The 21,939-nt window shown below is 31.9% G+C and overlaps 5 protein-coding genes across 7 annotated transcripts; 2 read left to right on the forward strand and 3 right to left on the reverse strand.

Annotated features, from left to right (window-relative positions):
* The first annotated feature begins 172 nt into the window (after positions 1–172).
* LOC116776558 (uncharacterized) lies at positions 173–2,262 on the forward strand. Of its 2 annotated transcripts, none has more exons than XM_032669767.2 (3): positions 173–306; positions 587–809; positions 2,086–2,262. In XM_032669767.2, the coding sequence occupies exons 2-3, from the start codon at positions 594–596 to the stop codon at positions 2,194–2,196; spliced, it is 327 nt and encodes a 108-aa protein (XP_032525658.1). In that variant the 5' UTR covers positions 173–306; positions 587–593; the 3' UTR covers positions 2,197–2,262. The 2 variants fall into 2 exon arrangements, with proteins under 2 accessions (XP_032525658.1, XP_032525659.1); XM_032669768.2 differs by lacking the exon at positions 173–306 and adding an exon at positions 329–462.
* Positions 2,263–2,472: 210 nt separating this feature from the next.
* Positions 2,473–3,795, reverse strand: LOC116776554 (gastrula zinc finger protein XlCGF17.1-like). Its single transcript, XM_032669759.2, has one exon. The coding sequence runs from the start codon at positions 3,544–3,546 to the stop codon at positions 2,542–2,544; it is 1,005 nt and encodes a 334-aa protein (XP_032525650.1). The 5' UTR covers positions 3,547–3,795; the 3' UTR covers positions 2,473–2,541.
* Positions 3,796–4,043: 248 nt separating this feature from the next.
* LOC116776559 (small integral membrane protein 12) lies at positions 4,044–5,520 on the reverse strand. 2 transcript variants are annotated; one of them, XM_032669769.2, is made up of 3 exons: positions 5,302–5,520; positions 4,956–5,085; positions 4,044–4,465 (listed from the first exon to the last, which is right to left on the reverse strand). In XM_032669769.2, the coding sequence occupies exons 2-3, from the start codon at positions 5,083–5,085 to the stop codon at positions 4,335–4,337; spliced, it is 261 nt and encodes an 86-aa protein (XP_032525660.1). In that variant the 5' UTR covers positions 5,302–5,520; the 3' UTR covers positions 4,044–4,334. The 2 variants fall into 2 exon arrangements, with proteins under 2 accessions (XP_032525660.1, XP_061381470.1); XM_061525486.1 differs by having other exon boundaries at positions 5,409–5,427.
* A 275-nt stretch (positions 5,521–5,795) lies between these two features.
* LOC116776468 (arginine-hydroxylase NDUFAF5, mitochondrial) lies at positions 5,796–10,372 on the forward strand. The gene is made up of 6 exons (XM_061525483.1): positions 5,796–6,202; positions 6,335–6,486; positions 8,173–8,280; positions 9,036–9,181; positions 9,846–10,029; positions 10,159–10,372. Exons 1-6 carry the CDS (start codon positions 5,902–5,904, stop codon positions 10,354–10,356), a joined length of 1,089 nt encoding a protein of 362 aa, XP_061381467.1. The 5' UTR covers positions 5,796–5,901; the 3' UTR covers positions 10,357–10,372.
* LOC116776557 (uncharacterized) lies at positions 10,212–20,337 on the reverse strand. The gene is made up of 15 exons (XM_061525484.1): positions 20,291–20,337; positions 19,250–19,339; positions 17,768–17,839; positions 16,490–16,561; positions 16,067–16,105; positions 15,685–15,741; positions 15,059–15,130; positions 13,441–13,524; positions 12,836–12,922; positions 11,810–11,911; positions 11,193–11,261; positions 11,056–11,106; positions 10,764–10,865; positions 10,551–10,577; positions 10,212–10,483 (listed from the first exon to the last, which is right to left on the reverse strand). The coding sequence occupies exons 3-15, from the start codon at positions 17,811–17,813 to the stop codon at positions 10,410–10,412; spliced, it is 882 nt and encodes a 293-aa protein (XP_061381468.1). The 5' UTR covers positions 17,814–17,839; positions 19,250–19,339; positions 20,291–20,337; the 3' UTR covers positions 10,212–10,409.
* Positions 20,338–21,939: the final 1,602 nt, after the last annotated feature.

Raw genomic sequence — 21,939 nt, forward strand, 5'->3', positions numbered from 1 at the left:
TATAAGATAATCTTGTATTTTATCTGGGAAAAGTAAATGCCATTTTTACGATTATATTTATAGGGATTTATCAAATAAGGAAATATTACCGGTGAAACTTTATATTAAATAATTTTAAGTTTTTATTTTTAATGTCAATATCCGGTAACTAATATCTCTGTAATTAAATCATTGCTTAGTAAAACCAGCAATAGAGTATTATAAAAATGTTGACGACTACTGTTAATATTGAAAAACAAAAAATAAAAATAATTATTCTATTACGTATACTGCTCAAATTTTTGTTGTCCGCGCTCACCAACACGGGTAAGTCCATTCAATTATTTATTTGCTATTTTAAATGCTAGAATATTATCCGCTGACGCCATTTTGGACTTCCTTAATACAGGCTTAGTATTTTTATGGCAGTTAGGCATAAGCTTTGTACAATTATTTTTATTTTCTAATTTTGTAGCTTTTGATGTACGTATATGTTACTGTTTAAATGACTATTTTTCACAATATATTTGCATATAATACTTTTGATTATTAATAATAACGAATAGATATCTTTTTTTCTGTTTTAATATTACAAATGTCTTTACAGCCCCAAAATGCCTTACAACGCATATCTCCAGATCACAGAAGAGAAGTACAACCTCATATGCAACAGGTTCAAAGAGTATATGGCTCATATTGATGATCTTAACATCGAACCGATTAAAATTTTTGATCCATTATCACCAAAACAAAATGAAGAGCTAGAGCTCATAAGGGAAGTCAGCAAAGACCTGCAGAAAAAGAAGGAAGAGGACGTGAAAAAGGCAGCGGTAAGTTAGTTTAGGCGCTAAAATACATACTCTAGATCTAGTTTTACAGGTTAAACCTACTCTATACCTACTTTATACCTATTTCAGAGCGTTCGGAAATGGAAAAAATATCGAAATCGTTACTTTTTAAATAATATTTGTATTTTTATTATTTAATTTTATAATTAAAGTTATTATATTTGCTTCAAAAAACAAAAATAATATATATAAAAGGGTTTTTACAATTATGATTTCTGAAATTTGACAATTAGTAACCCTATTTATGAACTACATTTGTTGATATTGCTGTCATTTATTTTATTGTTTTGTTTAAACATTAATTTTTACTATTTAGCTAAATCGAACTGTTTGAATACAATATGTAACGCTTGAAATTTTTTATTATTGTTCAGAGTTGTGCCGATATTATCTTCTCTATAATCGCATTATCCCGAAAACTATATTTGGCATTCGGGTAAATTTTTAAGGTAGGATAAAAGCCTGAAAAAATCTGTTATTATAATAGAATCCCACTAAAACTGGATAAATCTGGAAGATTTACTACGCGAATTTTAATTATTTTAAACTACATACTCCCGACGTTTCGGTTACTTTTAAGCAATCGTGATCACGGACAGACGAGATGTGTATTCGTTTTATTTAAATGACTCGCGAAAGTCTTAGCTCTCATTAAAATAGATTCGGATTTGCCGGTTTTGCGTAATTCTCAAGTGTGGTTTCCACACTACTTGACGAATTTTACGTTTTACTTACACTCATACAGAATTCCATCTTGATAGAATTCGTAGGAAACGTTTATTTTTTAAATATGCTTCGGAGCAGGGGTTCGCAAACTTATTTCGTCCACTGCCCACTTTGAGAATAAATAATTTTTTAGCACCCCATGTTTTCACCTAGTGAAAAACCACTATAACCCATCCCAGCTATATGATATGTCAAATCACCTGCCAGGCGTACACGCCTTAATTTTTTTTCTACATCTCTCACTATCGCCCACTTTGGGAAAGTGAGTTTCTTAGCCTCCCATCAAGAGGCTATTTTTCACAAAAGAAAAGCTTTATCAATGAAATCTCTTAAATTAGTAGCTCACCAAAGAAGAAATAAGTAAATGATTCAATCATTCTATAGATTGGAATAAGACAGAGAACTGGCTGTGACCAACATAACAACAATGTTATGAACATTAGCAAAGTTTTAAACCAATTACATTGAGAGAAATCTCACGATTTCTATGTAGTATATATAAAATGCTCAAAAATTATTATTTTTTGGACAGGAGGCAGCAGCAGAAGCCGAGAAAGCTGCCAAGGAAAATAAAGTCACTGAAAAAGATGACTCGGAAAATACTGAAGAGAACGTCACAAAAGATGACAAGAAGCAAGAATAATAAGTCCTTTAAATTCATTTGTAGAACATTATGTAAAGTTATGTAAATAAAAATATATTTTGACAATTGCTTCATTAATATACCTTTATATTCGTAAGCATCACCTGGTTATAAGCCTAGCTAGTTAGAAAAACAAGACAATTTAGAATTTTGTATGCACAATTAACTTAAACATCAGTTTAAAATATTTTATTTGAGGTATTTTTTTTTGAAGTCGCTTCAAAAAGGTATTATATTTCATATTAATAATGTTGCCAGTTAAAATAAAACCCATCATTATTGTTAGAATAAAAAAGTATAATTATTCGTTAATAATACATCATAGTTGATTAACTAATCTTATAGTTAGGAATTGTCTGTCATGACATCATCGTCCTCATCCTCTGGCTCGGCGAGGTCGGGATGACACATCCGTATGTGTAGATTTAGATTAATTTTTACGATAAAACTCTTGCCGCAGGTCGAGCACTTGTATGGTCTCTTGACATCATCGTCGTGGCTTGACGGATGAGCTCTAGCGATATGGGTTCTTAGTAACGATGAATGCATAGTCCTGTCGCATTGAGTACATTTCACATGACAGTCCATGGGTTGCCCCTCGTGGCTCTGACGATGCTTCTCCATAGTAATCTTTGATACAAACAGCTTATGGCAGCAGTCGCATTTGAAATTTTTGACCTTTGTATGCTTTTTCATATGGATTTTAAGGCAGTTCTTGGTTGGGAACATTTCGTCGCATTTCGAACATTTAAATTTCTTGATGTCATTGTGTAGTTGCATATGCAGTTTGAGATATGCTTGTCCGGTGAAGCTCTTGTTACATATTTCGCAGTTTATCGTGCTTGTTAGCGAGTGGGATTGCATGTGGCTCTTCAGGAACTGGGCCGCAACGAAGCTCCGGTCACAGACTTGGCATATATATTTCTTGGAGGCGTTACCTTCGTGCTTGCTGTGGTGTATGTCGAGATGGTATTGTGAGTTGACCTTGACGTCACACTGATCGCATTTGAACTTCCTCCGCTTCTTCGGGCCCTCTTTAACGACTACCGGCTCGGGTTCCATCACCGGCGCGTCTTTGTCGTTTCCGTGAAATTTTTTATGCAACATTAAGAACTCCATACCCTCAAAGGTGAGGTCACACACGTCACAACGATACCTCCCTTCGCCTTGTTGTTGTTTTAACTCGTACGTTATATTGTTGTCTTGACCGTTGTAAGCTTCTGCCATTTTTTCGCGCTTCACAGAATTTCTATTGTCGTTCTGTATTTGTTTGTCGCTGCCGGCCGGCTCCATCATACTTTTCATCCAATGGTCATTAATTCCTACGACAGACTTTGTCTCCATTTGCATTGACGCTATGGAGACATTTTATAGACTTGGATATTGATCCGTTAAAGAACTGTTCTTCACATAAAATAACTTTAATCAGGTGTTATTGCTATTATTAAAGCAATTAGCGCATTGTTGACATGATTGTATCCGAAAATTTTAAAGTTTTCCGATGTGAAACACAAAAGGGAGCCTTGTTACAGTACCATAAATTCCAAAAGAGAAGCGAAGCGCGTTGGTTTTTTTTCTCTACAGCTAAATGCTAATGACAGCGATAACTTTTTAACATTGACATAGCTTTTGTTGCCAGATGTAAAAATCAAATTAAATAATTTATGACAGTTTATCGTATTCTAAACCCTCAAATTAACTTGTTATGAAAATTTAAGTTTTTAAATAAATTAAAATTATTTAATAAGGATGCCGTAAGCTTTATTTTAATTTATAAATATATTTTATATCTTCATATGTGCACTTCAAACAGGTAAAAGGTATTCATGAAATAAAAAATACAATAATTTCAACACTTATTTTAACATATTTTTATTCGCTATCTACTTTAATTTGACATCATATAACTGTTTCAAACATATTATTTTATATTATTATTAAAAAACATACCAACATCTTATTATTTTAATTACCAAACAGTAGCTACGATTTTGATAAACTTCAGAGCAATATTTCTATGAGTGGTTTTTGGTACCTACATCTTACAGAATATAAAAAAAGTTTTTTTTTTTAATCAAAGCTTGGATAGAAGGATGAAGTAATTGTTTTGGGTGAAATTTATACATTTAATGATCTATTTAGTCTTTACTCAATGAAGGCGAAACATTTTTTCCTAACACATTCTCCTTGTATTTAAGTTTCTGTACATTTGTCGGATCTTTGAGCATTTCATCTTCTAGTCTTTCAAATCTTTGATCTTGGACTGGTTCTGAAAAAAAAAAAAAATTAACACAATTAAATTGGGATATATGTATTTTTTTTTTAATTATACAATATCAATCATGAATTTACACATAACATTATATATACTTAATTTAATATTAATATACAATAATTTCTCTTACCATTTGTTTGCAGGACCTAATAACTATAGAATAATTTTTGTTTGTGTGCACAAATATAATATTAAAGTCTGAATAGTTAAGATTATATGAACTTAATAAAAAAATATATATATTTAAAGTATTTGTTTTTTAGTCTGTAATACTTTAAGAGATTCCTACAATGGGTATTCATCTTTATAAAATAAGAAATAAATTGAGTACATTTTGTTTACATCACAACAACCATGATTGCTGGCGATAAGCAGAAGAAATGAAAGTTTTTTGCATGACATGTCATCGTAGTTACAATTCACTGTACTAATAGTCTTACATTATTTGAGGGACATTCAAAAATATATATAAACCTGTACATACTATTGTAAGGTGTATATCTATCTGATAGGAGACCCTCCAAGTTGTAGCCTATGATACCAACAACCGCAGCCACGGGGAGAGTTATGTAAGTAGCGTTGGAACGCAGAAATTGCATTATAATAGGCCACATCTGAAAAAAATTACCACAATTATTGTAAGAATTGGTGAAATTAGATAAAGCCGAAATATATTATCTTTTTAATCAGACCATTTTTATATTTTGCTAGTAACTTAATGTAAGAGAATATACGCTTTTAATACAAAAACAAGATTTAAAATAATTGATAATATAGTTTTAATATAGATATTGGTGTGGATATGTTGACAAGAAGTTAGTTTTACTTACTTTGTGTTTGTTAAATTAAAAAGTCATAGGACTGATATTATTATTTTAGGTTATAACTTTTACATATTTCGTTCAACTCTAAATTTAAATAAAATATAAACCCATACTTCTACTACTATAATTCTATAATTTCTTCGGTACGAATTAATTAATATAATTTATACTTTATAGTAATATTAGTTTTAACAATAAATATTATTCTATAACTTGCGAAAAGTGTTGCTATTGCAAAAACACTTGCTTATAAATTTACGAAAATACAGTAAAAAGGAATGAAATAAGTGAAAACAATTAAGATAATTTTAATGTGAGTAATGATTAATTTATGTAGTTGTATTTCTGCAGATATATATATTCTAATACTTATATATATTCGAATGATTACTTTTGAAATTATTATATTATCAATACATAAAAATATATAATTAAATATTGCTAACGATTTGGACTGCCTACAATGAAAAATACGTATTCTGTCAATTGCAAACAACTGACATTAGAAATGTTGACACTTAACCTATTATGAGTAGTTTATATGAAAACATTTAATTTAAAATAAACATTTTAGTCAAATAGCTATAGGTGCCATTAATATTTAAAATGTCTCAGACCCAAATATCTAGTTCTCTATGTCGTGTGTTCTGTATTAGAAAAATGCTTGATATAAAATTGAATTTACGTAATATCAGACACCAAAGTTCTAATGTTAAAAAGAAAACAGCCAGCTCTGTTTACAAAACCATGAACATTTTTGATAGGAAAGCGAAGGTATTACAGAGGGAAAGATCAGCGAGAAGCGAGGATTACCATTTATATGAATATGTTAAAGAAGAAATCGGGTGGAGGACTGCGGACAGAATATTTGATATAAAACGAACATTCAAAAATGCTGTTGAGTTAGGTGAGTAACAGTTATCAAAGGAATATATGATTTACACTAACGTTAGATTCTGATTACAAAAAATTTCATAGATTAAATTATAAGACGTACATACGTTTTCCATAATCTTTAGGAGTATGTTATTTAGTGTAGGTGCCGGACGGGGCTATGTATCTCGACATTTCCTCCCCGACAGTGTCGAGAAGGTTACCCTCTGTGATTCGTCACAGACACACCTGGATAAGGCGATTGTCGGCGATGATGTGAAGTTTGAGAAAATTGTTATGGATGAGGAGAACTTTGATGTGAGTAAGTAAGCTTGTTTACCAGAATATCGAAGTGAATAAGCAGTTCTGTTTACTTGTACATTTAAGTAAATTGTTTTGTTTACCCGATCTTTATAAATAGTCACCAAAGGAAATAGTATTTACCTTGTATTTATGAGAGAAACTAACAACCTATGTTCTATGAACAAAAACTGAGACGAAACCTGCCATCATTCCATGGATTCACCATCCAGGTGCCGGGTCCATCATTGCAGGGAGAGGAGCTTCAACAGTGCCTGAGACTTGCCACCCAGGTGTAGGTTTAAAGGGTCTATCTAACACGCATTAAACGCTCACCTCCACTGTCCAAGCTCCTCTCTCTACCTAACCAAATTTGATAGAAACCTTTTAGGGCTGCCTTCGAAGTATGTGCCAAGAATGAATTGATGTTAGTTCTAGCCAGGCCCAAGTCTTTAAGTAGGTTGTAGAGAGTTTTAGCCGTTATACCTCTCGCTACCACTTCTACCGCGTAGAAAATTTGTATTAAGATATTGTAGCGAACCAAACACTACCTTTATATCTCTGATGTCATTATGGATTGACAGATTCTTCTGTCTAGAAGTAATCAGAGACTTCTTTTATATAAATCTCTTCTATTTGAACATAAAATTAAGTTATTAAAGTTTTAAGAATGTCTAGTCTTTTAGGACCTAAAATTTTTATGCCTGGCATCATACATGTAATCTGTCAGTATTTTAAATAAAACTGGTAATTCCAAGTATCCTCTTGTATTTTATAATATTATAAATTAAAAATCTCTTTGTTGATATTTTGTTCATCAATCCCAGAAGAATTAAATGTGAATTATGAAAAGAATGTTTAAATTATTTTATTGTTCGGATGTGAAGATTTCGATCACTTCGTAGCTAATACGATTCCGGGCAGTGATGAAACATCGGGTAAATAAAATTGCCTAATATAAGAAAAAAAATTGTGTCATTTTAAATGTGATTACATGAAAATCTTAGATATATTTATGAAAAGAACTAGGTACCAGCCCTGGTTTCCCACGGGCTCTTTACAAAAAATATAAAATAGCCTATTTAATTTTGAGAATTTTTAAACTTATATTATGATAACTTTCAAATGGTTAGCACGTTTTAAATGATTTAAAGACTAATTTACAGATACCGATGTAGGCTTGGACACGAAGTAATTTATTTTGATAAGGCTTGATACCGTATTTATGTAAATAGCTTTCCGATAAACGCTTTAGGAATGCCAATTTTTAAAAGTTGTAAATTGGATATAGTATGTTATCCTTAAGGTATAGACATATGCCATCGCGGACTTTTCTGTAGACCTATATAAGATACACAATTCTAACATATATTATTTTGTTTTATCTCAAAGACTTTAGGTAGCGTTTTCTTTAAAAGCTCTCGTACGGCTCATGTTTTCCCGACATCTTCAACAAATATCATTAATGTACACACAAGTAAATACAGAAACTTAACAAATTATATACTAAAACCTTCCTCGAGAATCACGCTATCGAGTGGTGATAACTGTTTGATGATCGGTGCAGTGGTTTTTCCGTTTATCGCGAACAGACAGACAGACAGAAGCGGCGAGGGACTTTGTTTTATAATATATATAAACATATATATATATATATATATATATATATATATATACATATGTTTATGTTAATATTTGTTTCAGTTTCCAGACAACAGTATTGATTTGTTTGTGTCATCTCTGGCACTGCACTGGGTCAACGACCTGCCAGGTTGTTTCGACAAGGTCATGCAGTGCCTAAAACCGGACGGGGTATGTCTTAGAATTTTTCCTTGCTTAGTAAATAATTGTGTGTCAAAAGTTTTAAGCAAATTTTATGAAAACTAAAGTAATGGTTTAATATGTACATTATATAAATAGCTTCTTGCCAAAAACGTCTTAAAGTGCTGCTATCATTTTTTTCTTCATTTTTCTCCCATTCTGACTTCAGATGGCATTAGAGATTTTTTTGCGGGTAGTTTCCTAAATCGGACAAATTTTATTTAGTAAATGAATTGGTAGCATTCCAAATTTTTGTTGGTCCAATTGCGGTGATCACGTTTTTGGTTGTGTTATTTAAATGGCATATATATTATGTTTGATAAATATTCATAATTATATCAAAAACTACTAAATATAGGCATTTTTTATATAAATTTCGGTTTAAAGACATTTATTTCTCATAAAGAACACAAAAGTTCACTTATAATAAGAAATTACAATAATGTTGCTTGAGGGTACATTTAAAAGTCTGCCTTATGAATTATATACAGTAAAATGTAATGTTGCGGGTAGTTATATTACACAAACATGTTTAGGTAGGGGTTACATTAACTTATAAATTATTTTGCACATATTCAACCTTATATCCTAAAAACAAAACAGAAAATACAGATTTTGACGATTTTTATCTAAAATATGACTAAAATAAAACATAAAAATTACTACAGATATCTACATTACGATTTTAAAATATCCGAATGTCGTCTAAAAACGTGAAATACAATTTGATATAAGCCAATTCCCAGGTGTTCGTGGCCTGTGTCTTTGGTTCTGGTACTTTGATGGAACTGCGGCAGGCTATCCAGCTGGCTGAAATGGAACGGCTGGGTGGTATGCACCAGCACGTGTCACCATTCACTGGCGTGCGGGACTTAGGAGGGCTGATGAACGCGTGAGTGACGAATAGAATTTTAATTGTATACATGTGTACTTTCTAAGAGTATTTAGACACCACTGACAGACGGTGAAGGGAAACATCGTGAGGAAACCTGGACTTATGATTTCTAATTATAACTCTGAAATCGCCAACCCATCTTGAGTAAGGTTGGTGATTAATGCTCTAACCTTCTCCATATGAGAAGAGGCCTTTGCTCAGCAGTGGTCTTCCATAGGCTGGTGATGTTGATGATGATTTTATTCTTATTATTAAATTGCAATTGATTTTAAAAGACTCTTATGCTGTTCTCATGTCAGTAGTTCATATACATTGATATTTATAGGCAACATTATTAAACACACAATGAACTCTCAAAATTAATTAATTAAATGTTTGGTCTCGTATCATTTGTTTTTAAAGATTTTAATTCATAAATTTTTATTATTTTTAAAAAGTACATACTCACGACGTGTCGGTTGCTTTGCAGCAACCCTGAACACGGGTAGACGAGATGTGAATGTCTGTAAGACACGACCTGTACGAAAAATCGGGAGTGTGTAGTTTTTAAAAATAATAAAATAAAGCGAAAATATTAGTTTCATTTGAATGAATACTCGCGAAAGTCTTAGGCCTCAATAAACTTCCAAATTTCTAACTATAATGTGATCTTTCTGCCCAGTGCTGGATTTACTCTCCAGACGGTGGATGTAGATTCTCTAACCGTCTGGTATCCGTCCGGGTGGGATGTGATGAGGGATGTGCGAGGGTCAGGGGAGGGAGCCGCGGCTGTCTCCAGGCCGGTGAGGCTGAGGAAGGATGTACAGTTCGCAGCGGCTGCTATTTACGACGAAATGTACGGCAAGGTATCGACAATGATGTAATTCCCCTTATACATGTGATGTATTATATGAAGATGTATGTGATTCGGATATCGTCTAAAAATGTAATATTAAAAATGTTATAAAAAAATACATTTTATATTTAAACTTTAGGAAATCCCGGAGCGCAATACAAGAGGAGTACCAGCTACCTTCCAGATAGTCAACTTCCTCGGATGGAAACCAGATCCGTCGCAACCGAAGCCGATGGAGAGGGGATCTGGTGAAATGTCGCTGAAAGATCTACATAGGATTGACGAAATTATACAAGAAACTAAAAAAATCGATCTAACAGACGAGGATAAGAAATAAATAATTATTTATTATAGATGATGTTTTTATTTTTTATATATATATTTACAGTATTACATGTTGTACAAGTTGATAGGTTCCAAGGGCACAATTTCGTTGAAGTTATCCACCCACCCGTACGAGTCTTCTGAAAGACGTTTCTTTATGAATGTAAGTGGCGACTTGTATATTATATTAAAACTATACTTCCATACCTGAATCGCGAGGTGTATGCGGTGGAGCTGGAAATTGGAAATAGTTTTTTTTTAACCGACTTTAAATATAGGTGGTTCTGTATTCAATTAAAAATATATGTTAAATTTTCATAATAAAAGTGCTGAATTTCGTATTCCAGCTTTTATTTTGATGTTATATATAATAGATTCCTTATTAAATAAATAGTTATAAATATTATGAGAATTAGTTACGTTTAAAAAACCTCTGTGTTTGATGTTTGAAGTTTGGCCGCTGAGTGGCAATTGAATGATCGGTAGTTAGCTCGTTTGAGGAGTCTGAAGATTCTGGTATCACTGAAAAATTTAATTTATACGAAGTAATTAATATATATATATATCTTAATGTTTTTACGCTATTAAGGCCAAAGGCCATAATACAAACACGATATGCCAAATATTAACAAAATACATAATTAGGAAGAATAATCCTTATATATTAGTAATATATTTATTAATTAAAAATCTTTAAAATATCTCTACTTACACGCCGCTCTCTTCTTCAATTTCAGCATCAATTCGTGGTCAATGTATGACTCTAAAAATTTTAGTAAAATTATATTTAGATTAAAAACAAAGTATTTACAAAATATTATAAAAAGTCGTATAATAATAAATAAGTACTTTGAACTTGCTGTTGTGAGCGTGTGTTGGCTTGATGCGTCTGATGTTCTTTAGACAGTGAGGGTAGGACTAAAAAAAATATTTTAAATATTAGTTTCTGCAGCATAACAAGTATATATATATATATATATACTTATTTTCTTTTAATATATATATATATATGTAGTAACTAATGTAGTGTGAAATGACTACGTTACATTTGTTGAAATTAGGTACACATACAATATGAGCTAAATGAAGATAATTAAATACATCTTAGCATTAAAAATGAAACTACGGTTTTTTGGAAAAGTAGATTTTTTAGACGACACTATCATCTCGTTAATGTAAAGCAATCAAAATGTAATGAAAATTTAAAATAATACAATAAATGCATTTAGTGTTAGAGAAAAACATAGTTTAATTTTAAAAATGTTCTCGTAAATTTTATATATCATTAATTAAATATTGTGTAGCGACGATATTAATTACAAATAAGAAATATAGTTCTTATAATAAAACAGTAGCTGGACAAATTGGTGACTATGTTAATAATATTGAAATATACCGTTAGTTGAACACCCTGTATTTTATATATAGGATGGGCTGAAAACACTAAAATGCAATATTTTACTTACGATTCGGTTCCGGCGATCTGGTGAAATGGAAGTGGCCTGTAGGGATGTTATTTATATCTGAAGGACTTCGGTAACCCGGGGACAGTTGTGGACGGGGCAGCACTAAAAGCACTTACAGTGTTAAGTAATTCAACCATTTCATAATTGTAGTGAAACTTCCAATGCTTACGTCAAGGTTGCTTCAAACTTTTAACTTTATTATGTAGTGGGTATGAAAACACTTTTAAACTCAACGCTCCTGAGGCTGAATAGAAAAAGACTGAGCCAGTTTGGACGGCTGGCAGTCAAACGTAAGGAGCGATCAATTGTGAACAATGAGTTCAGTAAATATCTAATTCTACCTATTCCTATTTTCATTTCCACAAAACGAAGTTTTATTTCTTCACGCACTATTATTGTATATATAAACGAACAAAAATAACATTGAATATAAACAATATTACAGTTTTCATTTTTCAATTAAGATGTCATTTTTTTATGTTACATTGTATCCGATTCTAAATTTAACTCATTGAACAACCATTCTGTGATCAGAAGCTAATGTTTGAACACGCCCTAATACAGAAAAATATAAACATTTATCTGTATTTCTCTTTTTCGTTCCAGTCATTTAATATATATAATATCTCTACTATTTAATATAAATAAGACGAACAGAAATTATGGTGTAGTAATAAATTAAATCAATTATTTAAATTAAAGTCGTGGTGGCCTGGAGGTTAAAAGGCCCGCCTCTATACGTGAGGGCGCGGGTTCGAAACTTGGCAAAGTACCAGTGTGATCTTTTCCGAATCATATGTACTTTCTGATAGTATTTAGACACCAACGACGGACGGTGAAGGAAAACATCGTGAGGAAACCTGGTCTTATAATTTCAAATTATAAGATTGAAATCGCCAACCCGTCTTGAGAAAGCGTGGCGATTAATGCTCTAACCTTCTCCATGTGAGAAAGGCCTTTGCTCAGCAGTGGGCTCCTATAGGCTGATGATGATGATGATGATGATGATGAATCAATTTAACTCACAGGTTGGTTTTTGTGTAGATGTTGCTGAGTTCAGAACGCGATGTTGTGCCGGTTGTCGTGAACGTTGTCTTGTTGGAAGGGTTTGCACTGTAAATATATATATTTAGGGAACACACATGTGATTTGAACGGAACTTTTAAATTCCCGAACGCATCCGAAGTGACGTCAAAGCGATGACATTTGATTCACTTTTACGCGGGAAAGTATTCATCGACGTTATTTGTGAGTGTCGATGTAAATTAAATTTAAGTTAATTAAGGTGTTTTGGTTTAAGATAATGATTAGTTAAAACTCTTTAAGGCAAGTTTGGTCCAGCTAAGGTTTGATTTGATATTTAAAAATTGTTGGTTTATATTTATGTATAGACACAGCTGGAAATAGGACTATGCCAAGATATTCCATGAGAAAGTCTTCGGTTAGTGGAAACTACCCACATCCACAGTCATACTCGATCAAGGTTTACCAGGCTAAGGTTATTCAAATAAAACTCCTTCACGTAAAGAGAGTTTCTTTTAAATAATAACCGATAAATTTTATACCATATTTAGGACGTAATTTTAAAATTAAATAACAGGATTTATTAGGGGTAGCAATATTCTACTTACTCATTGCTGGTTGCAGACGTCTAAACTGTGGAGTCCTTGTGGGCAGAGTGGCGAAGTCATTGCTCTTTGTTAGTAACGGAGGAGCTAAAAATTGTTACATGATAATATCGCTAAAAGAAATTATTACAATATATATATTGTAGGAATATGAGAGGGTAGGAGAGAATCAATGTAGGAATATGAGAGGGTAGGAGAGAATCAATGTAGGAATATGAGAGGGTAGGAGAGAATCAATGTAGGAATATGAGAGGGTAGGAGAGAATCAATGTAGGAATATGAGAGGGTAGGAGAGAATCAATGTAGGAATATGAGAGGGTAGGAGAGAATCAATGTAGGAATATGAGAGGGTAGGAGAGAATCAATGTAGGAATATGAGAGGGTAGGAGAGAATCAATGTAGGAATATGAGAGGGTAGGAGAGAATCAATGTAGGAATATGAGAGGGTAGGAGAGAATCAATGTAGGAATATGAGAGGGTAGGAGAGAATCAATGTAGGAATATGAGAGGGTAGGAGAGAATCAATGTAGGAATATGAGAGGGTAGGAGAGAATCAATGTAGGAATATGAGAGGGTAGGAGAGAATCAATGTAGGAATATGAGAGGGTAGGAGAGAATCAATGTAGGAATATGAGAGGGTAGGACAGACTCAAACGACATATAAGCAGTTGTCAGAGGACATCAGGGCTCTTTTTCGTTCGTAACGCGCGTTGGTGTGATAGTTTAGTCGTTAGTAGATTTTAGAAGTGTGTTTAAAGCTTTCGATTGTGTTATATTCGGACTTCATTTAACGATTAGTTTAAATCGAGATAGTTGAAAGTTATTCATTTAGAATTGTTTTTATTTTTGTGTAAATTTAATAAATTAGTAGTGGAATTGTATCGAATGTTGTTTTTTAAAAAGTCGATTATTAGCTTGTTTTCTAAGAATATATATATATATGTACTATTAGAATTTAGAAAGAAGAGCCTTTGAGTTGTACGTAGAATTTAACTAAATCCTTTGACATACAATTTTGAAATATAAATAACAAAACAATTAAAATAATACATTGAAGTTAAAATTGACAACGATCAACGAGATGGACGTATATATTTTAATATTAATTTTTACAAATACCCTCAATTTTTTTTGATGAATTATAATAAAATTTTTCTTAATTTTTTTATTGTTTGATAATATACATGTCTTTGGACTGAGCGTTTAATGTGCTCACTTATATTTTAAAATACATATTAAATAAAAAACTACTGTTTTATGATAAATAAATGAATAGATACTACATCATATATAATATCTCTCTGCTGTAATAATTTTATTCTTACCACGAGTTCACATAGTTAACCTACACACGGACAGTTTCTAATTTCTTCGTCTATCGCACATATGTACTATACGTGGCAAGGCTACATTCTTTTTAAGGACATGTGTACATACCTGTTTATACTTTCACGATTTTTCACATAACCGTAGGCCATTTTTAGATTTTTATCCGATTTTATAAGATCCTTATTTGTTTGTTAAATTATTAATCTACTTTTGTTTTTAAAACATATTTTTTATTTAAACTCTGACTTAATAAACTCAGTTTTCGCGGAATTTTATATTTCAAAGTACTTACCCTCGAGCTTACTCTCAGTTTCATGTGGTAAGGGATACCTTGGCCTTTCAGTGGGACTTGTAATTTTTCTGTCTGCAATTTTAACAAAAATAAAAATATTATAGAAATTGTGTAGTGTGTGTTGATAATATCAGGAATATTCCGTAATCTCGCACACAGCCACGTCTCTGACGCACACACAATACGTGCGTGTGTACTGTCATTAAATGTCAAACATGATGACCTTTCTATTAAACTATTGGAGTTGAAAAATCATTGAATTTTTATTCTAGTATTGACCGTAAAACTTTAACTAGATTAAAAAAATTGTCCTAAAGTTCTAGATAAAGTAGTCATCAACAATTATTATAAGTGTTGCTATGGTCTGAATAAAATTTATCGATAGTTTTGGTTATAGTACAACTCTACAGTCTACAGTAAATAGATTACGCTTGCAATGAAAATTTCCTACTTTATTTTTGTGTGTTAAAACGTTATTAAATAGATAAGTGCTACAAAGGAAAGAATAGAAAAAAATATATTAGATTTTTTTTAAAATATATTTTATTATTTAGAAAACGAAAAAAGAGGTTTCAGTCGATCTTGAACAAATTTAATATCTGTATTATAAGTATGTGTCAACTAACCAGTGCAGGCGCCATCTGGCGATGACAGTTGTTTCTTGAACTGAGATATTTTGTTTCCTGTCACAATAAAATAGTCATAAGTCTTACCAGTAGTTCATGCCAAACTACACACGTACAGTTTGCAGTTAATTTTCATAAACCAATCCACAGAATGTAAACTTGTGTTTATATATTAAATTTTTTTTTTATATTTAATTACATGTAAAATGTAAAGCATTTTACGTTTTCCATTCAATAACCTACGTTGATACGGTAATGTCCAAGACATGTGATTAATGAACTGTTAACTCTCCGTATGTAGTGTGACGAATCACGATGAAAAACTTGTATTAAGTTACTGAGCTTTAAGTTACAAATTGATACAAAGTGTTTAAAAACTTACTGGGCAATGTATCAATGGACGGCGGAGGAGGCGGTTCGTCTGAAAAATAAGATAAACAGTCCAAACCGACATCAAAGATAAAAGGTTATGAGGTACGTGTGTAGATTAAATCGTAACATATATCAGTTATGATTGTTTGTTATTATATTTTGTTATTAGAGTCACTTTGTTTTAATTCCGACAAAGTATGAACTTCTGTGATATGATCATTAAAGATAACACTGTCGTCTCGTCTTCGTCATCACGGTTGCTGTAAAGAACCGACACACCGGTTCCATTTTGGTATGAAATTTAAAAAAATCGCTTAGCTATGAAAAACTTAGCTTCATTTAAACATAATAATGTTATGTATTTTATAATTTGCGTAAAAAAAATATCTTTTATAACCGCAGTCGCGATATACTTGGTTCTTTAAAAACTCACCAATCAAATCCTTTAATGATTCATATATTTCGGGGTTCGATCTCTGTTTCAAAGGCTGTCGGCTGTATCTCACTACAAAAAAGATATTACGATAAAAAGTATATTATAATCTGTACGTATATATAATAAGTGTACATTAAATATTTTTCCAAAAAACTGATAGGAGGCAATTAAAGAAGGGTCATAGAAAGCAAAAAACAATTTTTGGAATTTTTGTCTGTTTGTCTGTCTGTCTGGTACGTTATAACTTCAAAACTACTCAACGGATTAGAACGCGGTTTTCACAGTTGGATTACATATAAACAGGAGCATTGTCAAAACTTTGTTTCGTCAAAATCGGTTAAGGGAAAAAGAAGTTATGGTCAATTGAAAATTTACTTCAAGCACTTTTTTCAAAACTATTAAACACTACAACTTAATATTTACTAGTTATATATTAGTTAATAGTTAATTACTTCTAATATATGTTAATCCTAATATTACAACTTATGAGAGGTAACAAAAATAACAAATAACGTAATGCGCGCGGGCGCGGTTGAAGAGTTGAACACTGTGCTCGATAGATGGCGTTGATAAAATACGTCATCAACCTAGATCGCGATGTTAAGATTCTCCGTCGTGTAATAACTACCATGCGGTTCGGACATTCATCGTCGTTTGTTGTGGTTGTCTATTACTTGTTATCATCTCTTTTCTGTATGTAATTATTTTGATATACATATGGTCATGCGAAAAGCGACCAACACGCGGGCGGAGCCGCGGGCAACAGCTAGTATATGAATAAAATTAAGAAACTTCAATAATGCAATAGATTTTAATAAATTTTCACCTAAAATACAATCTCATTTGCAAACGTTTCATAAATGTAGGCACGGCTAGTAAAAAACAAAATGATTCTATTCTGTTCTTTGTATCGCTCTCGTTTCCTCATAACGAGTTATTTGTGTACGAACTAACTGAATAATGAACGCTGAAAAATATGTTTAATATACACTTCTAAGATATTTAAATAATATACTTATAACATCTTTAAGTATATTATGCTTCAGACTTTCGCGAGTATTCATTTAAATGAAACTAATATATTTCGGATAAACTACGCGTATTTTATTATTTCAAACTACCTACATACTCCCGACGTTTCTGTTACTCCGCGGCAATCGTGATCATTTTTTTTTCCACTAAATAAATACGCGTCGTACGTCCGAAAAATATTAGTTTGATTTATCTCAAGCCTATTAAATCAAATACAAATTTATTTTTTACCCTGCCACTTACCAGTCTCATTCTCTTCTGTCAATTCCTCTTTAGAAACGAGTTTCATTTTCAATTTCCGTTTCCTCTTCCGTACTGGAATTTAATGTTTATAAATTAATATTTCCAATATGATACGTATCAGCTATCATCGTATATCATCATCATATCATAACTAGACGAGGCATCCGATATGTGGAATCCAATAAAGAATACTACGCACTACTATGAATACTTTACGAAAGCATACTTATGTTATAAAAGCCTAAATCGATTAGAATAAAACTATAAGAACTTAGTTCATACTTCCGTATGCTTACCATGAGTTTCCACCGTCACTCTACACGATGAGTTAAGAGTTTTTATTATTAAGAAATATGCTTAATCTCGTATGTATTTTAAACTTAATCTTTTTAATAACATCGTGACAGGGTGACGATCCAAACTTATTATACTGTTAGTCCTATTTACTTTGACAGTGTCACCGGAGAGAGAGAGAGAGAGAGAGAGAGAGAGAGAGAGATATAGAGGGAGAGAGAGAGTTGTTCTAATGAGATCTAACCTCGAAAATCTGATAAAAGTAAAAAAATCAGGCCTCTAAGAATCAGAACTTGGTTGGAGAAGACGTTATATTGAGTGTGGCGTGATGATGTGAGACCATGATAGCATGTGATGAGAGAATGCTGAACTGACGTATATGATGCAGAACTCGTCTTTGCCAGCGAAGGTTGTGTTTCCGGGGCTTATCATGTCTGTGTTGTGAAGCGTTACTTCGTGGTCACGGTCTTAAATGACCTCTCTAATCTATCCTTACTTGGTAGACGGGGAGTAAGCGCAAGTTTTGACTACCAGCAGTTTCGGATGCGATATCGCGGTTTTAAAATACTTTATTGATATCGTCTTGAAGTTCGTGGCTATAGTAACTAGGGTCCGTGAAGATACCTTATCCTACGACATGAAGGTGTCATGTGCTACCTACATTTAAAGCTGAAGGACTGGCGTGAGTTGGGCACTAACTTGTGACGACATGACTGCAAGTATGGAAGTATTTTAAAAAGTGGCTTATTTCTAAGTGACATTTTACTTCCTCTGCAAACCAGGGCCTATAGGTGTCCTAGAGTATCTGACTATACAGATGTATCGGTGGAAGGTGAGATTATCTAGGAATCCCAGATTAGGTTAGGTAAGGTTAGGCGGCCGAATTTAATATCTTTATTTGGAATTCCAAAACAGGTGTTGCTAGTGATGAAAACTGAGTTGTTCTTATCGGGATTGATGTCTGTCATCCATCAGCGACTTAGAATACAGTGCAAAATACGTTTAATTGTTATTCAGAAGTAAAATACAATTTCTGCCTGCCTGGCATATTAGTTGCATTTATATAGGCGATAGATGGCGTTGGCTGTCGCTTACCATTTATACTATTAACCTTTTTATGATTTTTGATTAATACTCAACCTTGTAGAAATGGTCCTGGAAAGTGTTTGAATCAATTTTAAAGCATACCTTTAATTGCGAACACGATGAAGCAAATGCTCTGTAGAATTAATAGGCTAACGGCGCTGATATTCGAAAAAATTAAAATTTTCTCAAGACCTGAAAAAAAGTATCCTATTGGTCAATTGCCCTACCGTCTTATATAGTCAAACTAAACACAATCAGTTTGTAGTTTTGAAGTGAAACTTCTTACGCGACTTCTAACAAGGTTGCGATAAACTTTTAACGCTCTTGGGAGGGGGGGGGGGGGGATAAAATGACAGAGCGAGAGGGAATGCGTTCGGACGCATGCGGGCAATCAATTGTGACTTGTAAGCAATGTTAATGAAGTTTGTCTTAAAGTAACAATAAAAATTCCTCAATAATCAATTTCCACGCCTTCCTGTTTTCATTCCTTTAAGAAGTTTCACTTCTTCCGCGCGGAGGGACTCCACGCACAATTTTTTTTAACATATAAATCATAGAACATACATACATATAACATAGTAACCATGTGGTTACTATATGAATAACAATTTTTTTTTTTAAAGTATAACGAAAATTTGCTACAAAAGTAAGGTTATTTTCTTTCAAAGTTATAAATGAAGATATGGAATTATTTATAAAAATACTGTTCATAAAAAACAGTTAACTTGGACAGTCAATTAAAAAATTAATGAATGATTGTTTAATAACATTTTACTCTTGGAAATATTTGCAATTGATTGTTGCTATTAAGTTTTATCAGGCGCTTGTCGTCTGACGTCTCCGAATATTTTCTATATATTTTTTTTTTATATTCAGTAGAATTCTTTCAGGTAAATATTTTTTATAGAAAAATTTTGTTAAGTGTATGCGATTTTTGTTTGAGGTTATTTTTTAATTGAGTCACTTAATAAAAATCTGTGTACGCGAAGTTTAAATAATTTTAATTTAAATACATATGTATTTAAATTTAATTGCGGTTTTTCTAAATATTTTAACATGAATTTATTTTTTTTTCTTTTTAAAGTTTTTTTAGAGTTTTTAATTTGAAATTTTGTATCTGCGTAATATTCATTATTCACTCACCAGATAACTTGGACCATGTTGTTAAAGACGACGAGTTGGTTGTAACTGAAATTTGTTTATTGCTATTAATGGATGCCTGTATGTTTGTTTCTCCATTTAATCAACGCAATAACTACCGAACGCTCAATAAAAGCACAGATTAAAATTATACTTTCTTTTACGTTTGTTGTACACTTTAAAGTATTGGTTCGATAGTTTTATAAGAGACATGGAAATAAATGCGAAATATAACTGACGAGATTGAAATATCTTTTAGGTTACCCACAAGGAATTGTGGTCTTTAATTAAACTCAATTAAGATACATTTTGAATTAGAAATACGCTTCTAATAAAATACTCAAATAATTAGTCAAATTATGTTCGTAACAATGTCTAGGTTACACTAATTCTATTTATATATAGAATTATATGCACATCGCTCACCATCAAATCCATTTTTCTGTTCTGAAGCGATTGTAATCACCATGATTGTCTCTATAAAAGAAATACATAAATAAAACATTGCATTATGAAAAGGTATAAAGAATTATTTATAAATAAGTTAATTATAATTCTATAAACAATATAGAATAAAAAATTCGTAGACTAAATCTGGATTCGAACCTGTAACCAACGGAACGAGACTTCAAACTCGCTTCGCCATCTAAGCTACCGTGTCACGAGCCGATACTACAGTATTCAATTTGTTTAACAGTCATAAATAATCATTATTAAGTTATTTAGTTAGTTTATTTAATATAGTTATTCGTAACAGACTTTTTTAATAGAAAAAATGTTGTGTAAAACAGAAATTAAACAATAATAACGAATATTATATAAGTTGGTGTCATTTAATTTAATTCAACAGAAAATCTAAGTTATCATTAAAAGAAATAGTATGTTGAATTATATATATATATTCTCTAAAAACATATTATAACACCCTGTATATACACGAGAATATTTATTAATTTAAAGTTCATTATTTTTAATTATATTAAAAATAAATAAAATCTACCTGAATCGTATGCGTCGCTATTGAGACGGTCTCAAACATCCAAAACAAAACGAAGTGTAAAGGTCAAAAATGAAACATCCCTTTTTTAAACCACAGATAACGAATTACCATAAATTATAACAAAAAAAAAATATATATATTCTAGTAGAAAAAAATATGACAGAAAAATTTGTAAATATCATTTATAAAACAATTAATTCAGACGTATATCATATTAACACTGAAACAGGATAGACATTTAACATTACAGTGACTATATGTTCATGCGCTTTTAAAACACCTCTTATATATATAAAGGGTGTGTAGTCGTGTTCTCATCCCGTCGGAACCCCTGTATATGCCACAGCTATATACAACAGGTCATATTCACGACACGCTCGTATCCTATACGAGTATATACATGTACTGAGACGTCCTCGATTAATATAAAGATAGTAAAGATTTAACTAACATATATTTTATAAATTGTTTCCTTGGACATGAAAACATTGATATTTAAGACAATGCAGACGAAATTTCGGGCATCAACTAGTATTATAATAGCCATTTTATGAATCCGCTAAATTTATTATTTGATGGGCACACTACTAGCGGTTACTCCATTACGTAGGAGATGACGTGGGCAGGATAAACTGTTATTATATTAAATAAA

Source organism: Danaus plexippus, chromosome 30 (assembly GCF_018135715.1).
Source record: "Danaus plexippus chromosome 30, MEX_DaPlex, whole genome shotgun sequence".
Lineage (NCBI taxonomy): Eukaryota > Metazoa > Arthropoda > Insecta > Lepidoptera > Nymphalidae > Danaus > Danaus plexippus.

Coding starts and splice junctions, on each gene's coding strand:
- LOC116776558 (XM_032669767.2), top strand. CDS start 594: ATGCCTTACAACGCATATCTCCAGATCACAGAAGAGAAGTACAACCTC. Junction 810..2,085: donor AGGACGTGAAAAAGGCAGCG/GTAAGTTAGTTT, acceptor TTTTTTGGACAG/GAGGCAGCAGCAGAAGCCGA.
- LOC116776559 (XM_032669769.2), bottom strand. CDS start 5,085: ATGTGGCCTATTATAATGCAATTTCTGCGTTCCAACGCTACTTACATA. Junction 4,466..4,955: donor TAGATATACACCTTACAATA/GTATGTACAGGT, acceptor TTTTTTTTTCAG/AACCAGTCCAAGATCAAAGA.
- LOC116776554 (XM_032669759.2), bottom strand. CDS start 3,546: ATGCAAATGGAGACAAAGTCTGTCGTAGGAATTAATGACCATTGGATG.
- LOC116776468 (XM_061525483.1), top strand. CDS start 5,902: ATGTCTCAGACCCAAATATCTAGTTCTCTATGTCGTGTGTTCTGTATT. Junction 8,281..9,035: donor AGTGCCTAAAACCGGACGGG/GTATGTCTTAGA, acceptor GCCAATTCCCAG/GTGTTCGTGGCCTGTGTCTT. Junction 9,182..9,845: donor TTAGGAGGGCTGATGAACGC/GTGAGTGACGAA, acceptor CTTTCTGCCCAG/TGCTGGATTTACTCTCCAGA.
- LOC116776557 (XM_061525484.1), bottom strand. CDS start 17,813: ATGAAACTCGTTTCTAAAGAGGAATTGACAGAAGAGAATGAGACTG. Junction 12,923..13,440: donor ACGTCTGCAACCAGCAATGA/GTAAGTAGAATA, acceptor ATATATTTACAG/TGCAAACCCTTCCAACAAGA. Junction 11,912..12,835: donor ATCTACACAAAAACCAACCT/GTGAGTTAAATT, acceptor AAGTGCTTTTAG/TGCTGCCCCGTCCACAACTG.